The 12,863-nt window shown below is 34.8% G+C and overlaps 1 protein-coding gene across 1 annotated transcript in view; it reads left to right on the forward strand.

Annotated features, from left to right (window-relative positions):
• Positions 1 to 12,863, forward strand: part of LOC140159578 (plexin-A2-like) — a 348,956-nt gene that overhangs the window by 231,805 nt on the left and 104,288 nt on the right. The window contains 4 exon segments of the mRNA XM_072183069.1: positions 2,039 to 2,216; positions 4,342 to 4,380; positions 4,383 to 4,558; positions 9,976 to 10,104. Of these exon segments, the coding sequence (XP_072039170.1) occupies positions 2,039 to 2,216; positions 4,342 to 4,380; positions 4,383 to 4,558; positions 9,976 to 10,104 (522 nt within the window).

The raw sequence follows: 12,863 nt of genomic DNA on the forward strand, positions 1-12,863 counted from the left end.
CCCCTTGTGCATGGGAGGCAGAAAATGCACAAAGCTGACAGTCCACTTGCCTTTAAGAAACTTAAAAATTCGCAGAAAGGTGCACATGGGCTCTTATGCCATTGGGTAAACTTCACATACAAATAATAGACCCCCTTCTTCTGAAAATCCCAGTAAGTATTAAAGGCATGTGTCCTTATTTGCTGGTGGGATTTTTACAGGAGGGCACCTTTAGTTTTTGCCCAAAATTACAGTTGAATGCAATATAGGGCAAATCATTACGGTATGCTGAAGAAAGAGTTAGGATGTAGGTTAGTAGCAGTGTAAATAATACCTATTAAGATTATTTATTTCAATAATTAGGAGTAATAAAAAAACAGGTCCAGGGGACTTCACTTAATATCACTTTGATTTGATTTATATTAGGAGCATAATGGATAACACAATAGGATTTGGTGTGTAAACACTATGTATACTATTACTTTGTGTTTAAATACAATACACATACAATGCGACTCTGTGATTTGTATTTGTATTGTATTCCTGGAGACAAAATGGCACACACAACAGGTTTTCTTTTATATGGTTAATTTCTCCCAATTTTGACTTACCTGGTAAAACATTAAAATCAGATAAAAGATTTTTTTAATCCGAGTACACAATACATAGAGGCTAGCCTAGTCACAGTGAAGCGCTGATAAACACAACTGATTTGTATTCACAAAAGTGATAATAGTGCATGTTTTACAACATAAATCTTATCTTTCTTCTTATCCAAATGCACCGCATACAGGTGCTATGGATTGTATAAGAGACACTATCAAACGTGGGAAAATTACAGTTGTCAATTTTTTAGCATCAATGCAATGTCCTATTGTGGTCGCATAGTTTGATGTGAATGAACAGATCGGTAGTCCACAATCGCAGGCTGCACTTTGTTTAGTCAATAGATGACTGCAGATTTAGGTCACCAAGTATGTTGTAAGGTACAAAATGTCTTGGCGCACTTTTTATTTAATAGTTTGACTTGAATTATAATGACCAGAATTCCAATATTTAGGTTATCCACATGTGTGAAGCTTATGACAAAATGTTATACTGCAAAATGTATATTTGTTTGGATACAACAACATAAATGAGAATGTAACACATGTGTCAGATGTCAGTTTGCAGTTCTATAAGAGATATCTGTATGTGAAAGTGTGAACAGGGCACATCAAGAGTATCTTTTCAAGAATCGCATTATCTCATGGAGGCTTGATTTTTAGGTTCTGACAGTAAGTTTAAAGACCCATTTTTTACGGTTCTTGAACCCAAACTGTCTCTGTGTTCATTACTAGTAATGTCACAAGGGTTTCAACATGCTCATACTTTAGGACACAGTTGCCGATATAATTGTACATATCATAGCATGATCCTCCTGAGCCGGGTACAAAATGTCATACTCCAGAACTTGAGGTCAGATTTTGTGGTATGATTGTTGTATGGGGGTATAGGACTGTGCCATTGGGATTGAGACTTATAGGGTATCAGAGAAGATATCTAACTCTTCCCAGAATCCTTTGCAACATGATACATCACCTCATTTATCCAATGACACCCGTATTACTTTGTACAGGTTCCCTATGTTTTCATGTTGAGAATAGACTGAGTCCATAGTCTAGAAATTAACATATTTTGCAAGAGCTGTTATGCTCTGTTCATTGAGGTACTTTTTGTCACTATCGACTTATGTTGCACTTGATAGCAAATCAGTAAAGAAAATTGGAATGAAAGAAATGCATTTTGGGAAGTGCAAGATATCTTCTCTTGTCTGGTATAGCCAAGTTTACCCATCTGGTGCTGATAAAAGTTGCAGACACTTTGTAGGCAGCAATAATTATTCAGCATTTATTTTGTTTGTTGTCTGTAGAGTTACGGAATTAAACACAGATGAGCCCGTATCTAGTGGATTAAAAGCAACGATCGTTCAATTGAATGTACATGCTATATTTAAATATGTTGCAATTTTCATTTTCAATAACTAAAATGTGTTTTTGTTTGTTTCCATTTTTTGCAGCTTACTCTCAATGTGAGCAGCTTACCGACTCTAACGGGGACGGAGAGCTACAATTGTATGTTCACCAATCCACAAAATAATGCCCTTATCAAAGTAGAGGACGCAACCATAGATGCCGGTGGTTCCTTGGTAACATGCTGGACACCTCCCGTCTCAGCATTGCCAACTTCGGTACCAGGTAGGCCACTGTTTTTGTGATACTATAAAATCTTCAGCCCAAAGTCCTTAAGAGTGAGCGTTTGGAAAGTATGTATTTTGGGACATGTTCAGAAGGTCGAATTGCATTCTGAATCGAAGAATGTCCTTCTGATATCAAATAATTTTGATTTTTGAAATTGCAATTTAATTACATTTTATGGCAAATCATTAAAATTGATATTTTTGATATTTAACAGTGAAGTAAACTTTATAAATTGATTATATAGGAAAGAAAGTACTGGGTAAAACTCGCACGACAGATCAATTGAAAATTTTGACCTTTTCGTATTGAAGATATGGATTTTTTTCCCTTGGCGGCACAAAAATTAGGTCTTTTGGGAAAAAAATCAATATCTTCAATATGAAAGGTCAAAATTTTCAATTGTTCATGAATTGCTAGGGTCTTTGAATATATCAAGATTTATATAATTACTTGAGGACTGTTATATATCAAAATTTGAAAAATATCAAATTTTTATAATTTGTCATAAAATTTTATTATATTGTGATTTTCAAAAATGAAAATTATATGATATCAGAAACTATTCAGAAAAGTCAGGTCTCTCTAATTCCTCAAAAATACTTGTGCTCATTTTAGATCCCTTAAGAGTCAAAAAGCTGTATACATTGGTGAAAAGGTTTTGTATGTACCTTTACAACACCCGTTCATGTAATTACTACCTAGTTTGTGCCATGGACAGTGTACCTAATTACATTTGTATCTATAGGAAGAGAAAGTACTGGATAACACTCGCACACTCACTCAGCTGCAAGTATCATAAAGAAAGTGAAGGGTTGGATTCAGTAATCCACAAGATTGCCACATGTCACCTTCATATTTAAACTTCTAAAAATTGATTAAACTTCATGAGAAAGACTCTGCAATTAGAAAATCAAATTACATGCGGGAAAATAAGTCTTAAACTTTTGTAACAAAAAGCAAGCTACCAAAAATTCCCAAGCATTCGCCCCCCAAACAGGTATAACTGGTATAACTGGTATAACCGGTACGCACCCACATATCAATCTGAATTCAGTCCAGACCAGGTATGAAGTAACCGGATATATCTACTCCTTGTGAGCCAGGTAACTGACACACTTTAGGTCTGCTACAGTTTAATGCTGGTTAGTTACTCAGTATATGACACACTTGCTTCTAGTCAGAGAATGTCATTGACCCTCTGGTCATACTGTCAGGACATCAGGGGATTAATTTCACACACGCTTGTTTTTTACCATGGTCAATCTGCTGTCCGTAAAAAACAAGTGTCAATTTTTTTTACGCCTCATATTTTTACTTAATTTCAAAGTTGATGTTATCTTTTATACATCGAGAGTCGATCTGCATTCAGTTTTGTGGAATTAATGTGAGAAAATAGGTGGGAAGGTGTGTAAATGATAACGAAAGAAAACACAGGATGAGGGTGATATGTGAAAAAGGAATTATTCAGGAAAATTCAATGCAAATGTCAAAAACAAAAATATCATATCTCGTGTATATATATTGTGAAGTGATATGAAGAGAAAAGAGGAATTGACTATTAAAGTTAGTAATGCTATACTTGTATGATGAGGAATCTGAATTTCATGTTGTGCTCAATGTGTCAGAGAACTTTGGCGGACGCATTTATTATCCCATAATCAAGCATTCAAATCAGTGCATCGCATTTCTGTTAAAGAAATCATTTTTTTATTGAATTTTCTGTTATTATAATCATAATATTAAGCCATATACATTTTATGACTGTTGAAAAAATCGTTTAACTTTATATTGACCGAATTAAAAGACTTTTGCATCTGACGTCAGGGCAAAATCCATGCGTGATTGTTCTGAGCCATACAGCATTTTTAGTCTGGAATGTTAAACTAGTCTTTTTAATTCTGTCTTCAATTTATTTATAGGAAGCATCCAGTAGGATCTCAAACATGCTCATCTCCCAGGGCACATGCCTTCCTGTGTTGTTGAATGGAGGTTAATGAACTGTGCTTTTGGAGATGATGCAATTATGGCTCATAGTGATCTGTATTATGCAATGAAGTACCAATTTGCTTGCAATTTTGCCATCAAATTTAATAAATTTTCAAATCTTTTCTCCACCATCCAGGTTTCCTTAGCGTCACACTCTCCATCGCCACGGAAGCCAGGAAAAGATAGTCAGCACCAATTTTGACTTCTACGCGTGCAACAAGTTCACCAACTGCATCGACTGCGTGAACAACGCCTACAAGTGCGATTGGTGCATCTACAACAACACCTGCACAGAGAGTTCCAGCATTTGCGGGGACAGCAGCGGTATAGTGAGAAGCAAAGAACCGAAACAGGTGAGGAGATTGGGGGGAAAAGTGTTAGAAATCATTCAGAAATCCTTTCTAATTAGGCAGTTTCCTCACATGTTATAGGTAGTGGTTTCAGAGGATGTTATGATGACAAATAAGTGCTGTGGAGTGCTGCATTTACTAAGTACAAATGTTGAGCGGTGCAGTAGGCATTTTGTGGGTTTTTTTTTTCTTCCTTTTTTAACCAAATTCACTTTTTTGTGTAGATTTAGTATTCACAATGAGGAAATGTTATAAGCAAATCATAGCATGCTGGGTGATGGCAAGGGGGAGGCAATTTTTGGTATGCAGTTTGGATTTTTTGCAATCAATCAAATAAAATGTGGAACCAGTCAGCCAATATTGAGCATGTAATTGTTTGTATTTAGTGAAGAGAATTTGTTGAAGCATACAATTGAAAATTGAAATTAATATTTTGAAGCAAAAATGCAAGAGTATTCACTCCATTTTACACGGTGAACCAATTGTACAAAGCGGAGAGGGAGGACTTCACAGGTTGTCCATTGTTATAAGCTTTATATATCTGTCCATTTATGTCATCTTTTAACTGAGCTGCAACAGCTAGTTCTACACCAGGTCAAACGCATCTGGGCAATACTAAAGCCTGTAGAGACCCTCCTAGTAATCCTGACAAAATCTCTCAAATAACATTGTCGATTTTGCCCGAGAAAACGTGTCTAATGTGGTGTAACGACAGACATTTCTGAAAAATAAACAACTTATTTTCCACTCTGCAAGTTTACGATTGGATTTAGGCGTGGAGCTCTCTAGTCAAACACCCATAATACTTTGCCAATCGTAGTTAAACGATGGTTTTATTATAGTGTTGGTGAACCTAAATGCAGGTGTAAATCCAAGGAAAGCAAAGGTATTATGGGTGGTAAAATCTGGCAGTAACAGGTGAAGGCAGGAGCGCTAAAAGATGTGGTAATCCTTCTGAATAGAAATACAGAAATATCAGTTCTAAGTATGTCATTGTTTCCTTGGTTACAAAGGAAATGCTTTGGAATTTATTGGGTGTGGTGGTGATGATGACATAGAAATGAACTAAATCACATTTCTAATTGATCCTCTTAATAAGAACCCTACCATATCCATTTAGTTCAATATGTATTTCCTATTTCAGAGGTAAAACTTAACAGCTGACAGCAAAGCTAATAATTTAGCCCTTTAAAGAAACACTATCCATTTACAAAAACCAACAGCAAAGCTTTTTTCACAAGTTATAAAAACAAGTAATTTATTGTAAAAACAAATAATTTACAACATATCAATCAACAATATTTCAGACTTTTATAACATGTTTCTATAGGGCTATTGCAGTTTAAATCCATCCATACACCCCTATGGAAGACATGACCTAATCTTCCACACAAGTGGGAATTTCAAATGGGGTTTCTTAATGGGCAACTCTATTTGAAATCTACACCCCTGTGTAGGAGATTAAGATCATGTATTCCATAGAGGGTGTATGGATTTCAACTAGAATAGCCCATTTTTTGTGTAATACTGTTACTAATAGATAATATTGGATGAGTCCCCTCTCCAATATAACTCTTCTACTTCACAGAGGAAAATATAAAAAGGTTTCTTTTTGTGAGCTGTATCAGTAAATTGAAATAATATGATCATATTATTTTTGACTTGCAAGTGGGCACCAAATGAAAATATAAACCATTATACACATACACCGAAATAACCTTGGACGAAACAGGCAAAACGAGCTTGAACAAACGTTTCTTTAACCACATCTGGCTAGAAGTGCATTATGCATAAAAATATTGTTTTGAAATTGATTGTATGCACATTAATATCAATTGTATTAAAAGTAGTATATATATATATATATTTATATTGTTGGTTATCAAAATAGATCATATTTATTTGAAAAAATAATTTTATAGCGAAAACTAGTTTGTGAATCTCTCAAAAAAAAGCTTATTTCTAGAAATAAATGACAACAACTTTTATTGTGTTAAAACTTTTACTTAATATATATTTCTCTATATATAGTTTAGGAGTGAGTCTTAATGCCTTTATCAGCAGAGTGTGAGTTGCCTTAACATTATCTTACACCTGACTTAGTTTCTTTACCGTATCATCTCTCGCTATCTGTGCATAGAGGTGGAAAAACTGCCCAAAAGCAAACAGGGGTAGACTGAAATATTAGAAGCTTAATGCATGTGTGTCTATACATCATTCCCTATCATCAAAATGAAATTTGTACGTTGCTGTTAGCCTGACAAATAAGGTTATGCCTCAAAAAGATAACACTATTTTATTATTATTCTTATAATTTTAATCCACCACATCATATGACCAAATTTCCTGTTTATTTATTTGGTTTAATATAACTAGAAATGTATAAGGATAACTGGGTGTGGTGAATCAAATTAAATTTTAAAATATGTAACATGTGAAGATGCAATTTCAAAAATAGAAAAATCACAGCAATACATATCAAAATAACCATATTGACTGATTTACAGTGAATTCCCATGGCCTTTTGCACCGCAACCTACATCGTGATATTCTAGCCACGAGTGGAGAACCATTTTCTATGACTTACAATGACATAGAGTACCATAAAAATCAAACGCAAAACGTCGTCACATGACTCTCCCTTTCTGACCGGTGTTTCCATTATCAATTCCAAAATCGGCAGTGTTGCGGGTTATCAAAATAGATCATATTTATTTGAATATACGTTGAAGTTTTGCAAGGATTGACGTGTGTTTGGATAAGTGTTCTGTGTTTGCCTGATGGCAAAATGTAGAAAAAGGAAAAAAATTGCAGGTAGCTAGAAAAAAAACTTGTGTATTGCAAATGTCAAATATATACTTAAATAGGTGTGTGACTGTGTGCCTGTATATCAACATGCCAGTGTCGTCTGCAACTAAGCGTCACATTTTATCAAAATTGCTACAAAAATACTAGATAGTTTAATTTTCATGACTGTAGTTACAGTCAGCATGCAAAAAGCATTCAATTGAGTATAAACATGCCCAGTATGTGTGCAGCAGTTTGTGAGATATGCCCGAGTTAATCTCGGCAATTTTACATGCTTGAAATCTGAAGCTTGGTGAAAAGCATTAAAGCAAAATTAGAGGCAATTTATATAGAGGGCAGCGTATTATTTGCACACCGTCTGATAGCATGTTAAGATGCCAATGACATAAATGAATGTCACCTTACGGCGATGAGCTAGCTAGCTCGCGAGATGTGAATGGTAGTACGGTGTTCTACCCGACCTAGGTGTTACATGACTTGTGTTTATTTATTGAATGAATGAATGAATGAATAGAATAAAAGGAAATGGGATGGAAGGAAAGAGGAGAGTTGTATGATTATAAAACAAGTGTGTTCCACATCCGCTGACAATTTCTTCAACAATGTCCTCCAGAAACAAAATAAAGGCTATTCACAAGTGGCTTGACAACTTTTATTTAGAAAGCATGACTAGTTTAATTTGGAAAACTCAAGTGATTTTCCCGAACAAGATAGAAGACAGTAAATTAATTCATTATTAATCTTTCATTCTCTTTTTTGTAAATAATGCACAATTTTGTTTTCTATTTGAGAACTAAAAAAGTGCAATTTATCAAAAGTTTCTGAAATATTAGAAGGTTGAACATAACAATCGTAATTAAAACGGATCGCTGAAATGTATGTAATAAATTAAAATGTCTCCATTTCTATATTGAGGTGCAAGCTTCTGTAAATTGAACTCATATAAACCACTTTTAAGCGCTCCTCCAGATTCCATCTCCTTAACCAAAATTTCAGCATACATATTTCACATCTTAGTAATGGGAATGAGATCATTTCAATCAAAAGTAAAAAGTAGTGTCGGAAGAAGAAGATGTCATATGACAAATTAGCCGAATAGAAAGCGTTGGCATTTTAATCACCCCTCTTGATTTATGTCATCCAATGTTAAGAGGGGGACAAATGAATCCCTTATGATTGCCAGTTACTAAATATGTCCATTTGGATGTTTAAAAGGGAGTGAGTCATGAAACCAGCCCAAATGTCATCATATAACCATTAGATGTCATTGTCTGGTATACCAAGCCCATCACCACCCATCCGTCCTCCCCCTACTCACATAGCTCCAAGGCAATTGTCATTGCCAAAAGGAGATATACCTCTTCAGGGCACTGATTTTTTTTTTCATCGTCATTTCTCAATTTTCAACTCCATCTGTCGCCATGTTGACAAGGTACGTGTCATGTATTTCATCTGTCAACTTTCCTTCTCAATTTTGTGTCCTTTTTTTGAGTCATTTTCAGTGCTAAATATATCTGTATGCAGGTGGCTTTAAGCTTATTACCTTCACAGCAAATTGTTTTATTCCTGTATTTTTATAAACAACAAAATGATATAAATAATTATTTATAATACAATCACCGGGATATTTTTTTTATTTTTCATATTTATTTATTACACTTTATCACTGGTATATACAATAATTATAATATAACATCAAAATATATTGCACATGAATATTAAAAAGTACATACAAAAAAAAAGGAAGTATATGTTCAATTGGGCTTTTCCAGTTGAAATACATACACCCTCTATAGAAAAAATGACCTTAATCTCCCTCACAGGGAGTGAGAATTTCAAATGGGGTTTCCTGAATGGGCAACAGTCAGTGATGTAAATCTTCAGGAAATTTCCTGATGCTTGGATCTTCCCTGTACAAAGTTATATAGGGAAATACAGAAAATACAGGAAATATTAAAGCAGTGCTTGTTTTCATCCATGGGCAATTCCATTTGAAATCTACACCTTACTGTGTGGGAGATTAAGGTCATGTCTTTCATAGGGTGTGTATGGATTTCAACTAGAATAGCCCATAGTCGGAAACAAACACACCTAAACTACAAATGTGATTTGTAGTATTTTACGCTTCAAGTCTGGGGTTGGAGTCTCCAGAGACCCAATCAAACGGGCGGGGATGTTTTGTTTGAACCTCGTCATCCTTCCAACAGCTCCAGGTGTTGCTCCAACAAGAAGAGCAACAAGCGAACATCCAGGGTGGTTAATGATTGATGATCAAATAAAAAAGCGAAAGCCCTACACCATTTTCAGTTTCCCAATTAGTCTTATGAGATTTCAAACAAGATGACACATACGATGCACTATGGTTGATTTAATGTTACTCATATTTGAAAAGTTTGAAACTTTAATTCTAGGTAAATGCGTTAAAAATGGAAAAATTGGTATAACGGCTGACTGGTTCCGTCTTATCTAAGAGGAGAGGAAACGCAAACAGGTTGCCCGGTGAATCACTGAGTGTTTTGAGATGTGGCGATATGCTCAATTAATGTCATTTGGCGTTAAAAATGTGATTGAAATAACTAACTTTGGTGTGTGTTATTTTGCTTGACTTACAGCCCGCTTTAACGGATAGGCTTGGACCAGATTATTGTCCGCAAGTGGTCGTTGGATCGGAAATCCTCATTCCTGCTGGAATCAGTCGAAGTTTCAATGTGTCTGCCAAGAATCTGCCAAATCCTCCAAAGGTAAGCTTTTGTATTAATTTTGGGTTTTTTTTGTAATGGAGAATGAGGAAAATCTCGAAACTTTGCATAGATCTGAAAGAAATTTCATTATATGTTACTGAAAATATTACTGGGATGTTTATTTGCAAATGGTAGGGAATAATCACAGAATCTTTTACTGAATATTGAGTTTAGTTGCTAATCTAAGGTACTGTTTGTTGGACACAACTCATATTGGAAGAAAAACAAAACAAAATAAACATTTAAAACAAACAAAACAAGCTGTAAACAAAACAAAATGTAAAGTATAAGATGTTAAATTTAAGAATTAATAATGCAAAATACATATTTATTTTATGCAGAAGAATTGTATATTTATTTTTTGTGTGTGTTGATTTAATTTATTTGTAATTCATATATAAATTATATATTAAAGCCATAATGTACGATCTTATAATATGGAATTGGTTGATTTTTGTCAAACCTGATTTTTTGACATATTTGTAATATTTACACATGTCCCAACTTGCACCTAAATGGAATCAGCCAAATTTGTTGTGTTTGTAGGTCAACAGAGCAAAGTACAACATAAAGTCATATTATTATTTTTGTTCTCCCATAGAACTGCATGTTAAAAGGCCAAAATAACCAGTTTCTTTCCCCGGTTTCTTTCACTTTACCTTGTTATATCAGCTTAAAATGGACAGAAACCCTTCCCGACAGTTATATACTAGTAACATTTTGAGTATAGAATAACAATTAAAAATTTGAAGGAAATCGTACATTATAGCTTTAAAAACAGTAAAATGTGTCAGAATCGTTATGGATGATGTGAAAAATGTGTTGTGTGTGCACTCTGTGTTTATCAGACTGGAAAGATTTGGGCTCAGTTAAAGAGTGATGAATGAGTAAGAGTCTGGAGCATTGATACATAGATCATCACCCACCGCATTGTGTAGGAGGGCGCTCTTAGCTATCCTGGTAATAATAATTGTGCTATACGAGTGGTACTAGCCTAGATAACTGATGTTGTCAACAACACATTGTCTTCTTTCTTTAGAGAAGTTGAAATGCCAATTTGAAGAACTGAAATGCAATAATACCTCTCATAATATTTGTCTCTCCTTCTAAGTCTATGATTCGGACACTTGTCACGTGCTTATTACGCCGATTGAATATTATGCTTGAAACTCTCCGAAAAGGCCAGGTTGTTGGTTTAAGGCTCTGGTAATAATATTGCCGGATATAGAAAGCTTTTTAAAAATGCTAGTGTATATATTGCCGGAGCACGGCTATACTACCCTACCACTGAGTCGGACAATAACCTGCTACTTGAGTCTGGTTTCAAATATCAAAACTCTTTTTCCGAGCTCTGTTTTGACAATTTCATTTGGTAACAAAATAATCCGTGCTTTCTCAAGTAGAATCTGCACAGGGGTTTGACATTTGTAAAGTACTCTTAAGTACAATATTCTGGGAACTTTAAAGAGCATTGATGTAAAATATAGCAGAGAATCGGTCTTAAAAGTGGGAGATAGAAAAAAAAAAGTAAAAATGAAAAAGATATATAGATGGCTTGAAGTGTGTGTGCATGCATAATAGGACGGCATTATGATGGGGAAATTAGCTGCGGACATAACCAACAAGCCAGGACTGGACTTATTTTTTGGTGTGTTTTTTTTTCTTGGTGGTCATCAAGTGAAGAAGCAATTTAGTCCGGATTTAGCCGTCACTCTGCGCCGTTTCAATTTATCATAATCCTATTTTGACCGGTTATTACTGTTGCGTTTAATTGAAAACTTGCGCTGGACAGGGCAGTGTCCAGCTTGATGTGTCAGTTTATGACTTCATAATATATTTTTAAATCCACCCGTTTGTTATCTGTCAGTATCAAGTTTGAAGCATAAGATTACTTTTGCAAAAATACAAAAATTAAAAAGTACATAAGTGGCTTGAGATAGCCTGAAAGTACAGATCTAGAGTACTAAAACGGGTTAAGTTTTGAATGGAAAGTGCAGTTGTAACTTTTTAATGAAATGAGAAGATTCAGTATATGTATGAAGCAGCTATATAATCACTTGTAGGAAAGTAGGCAACATAGGAGAGCTTGTCAGGGGCTGATTAGTCTTGATGGGTCGGCCTACTTTTATCAATTAACTTGGAAACAAAAGTATGCAAATGAGACATTTTTATTTGCATAACTCTGTTTGAGTAGTGTAGAACTTGATGGAAGTAATTGATACAACACAGTGATGTTAAATTTATGGTATTTGGTCGCGCAAATCTTTTTGAAAACTAGTAAAGTAACTTGTCATCTTTTAGTAACCTCCTTTCTCTTATGAAAATAGTTCCTATTCAATGATGGATTTACTTATCAGATGGAGAACTTGGTTATCAATCTCAGCTCTTACGTCAAACTGATTTGGGGAGTTGATCCTAACAGAAAGACATGCAACCATTGAGCTAGCTTCTATGCTACTCAAATCCATTGCTTTTTTTGTAATGAAAGGAAGATTCTACAATGGGTATCTCTTGCTTGTCTTGTCCCATAAACTTAAGAATCCTTCTATTGATAACGCATACGTCTGACATTGCCAAAATCAGAGTGGCGCTTAACCCCCGCATTGCGAGCCAATTGAGCATAAGCTGATGATTCTGTCACCGCAATGATATTATCACCCGCCTCTTTTTTTATTCTCCATACTGAAGATTTTAGTTCAACAAGCAAAATTGGATTCTGTGACGCCTCACACAGAGATTCTCTTCAAATTTTTTCTCGG

Source organism: Amphiura filiformis, chromosome 8 (genome assembly GCF_039555335.1).
Source record: "Amphiura filiformis chromosome 8, Afil_fr2py, whole genome shotgun sequence".
Lineage (NCBI taxonomy): Eukaryota > Metazoa > Echinodermata > Ophiuroidea > Amphilepidida > Amphiuridae > Amphiura > Amphiura filiformis.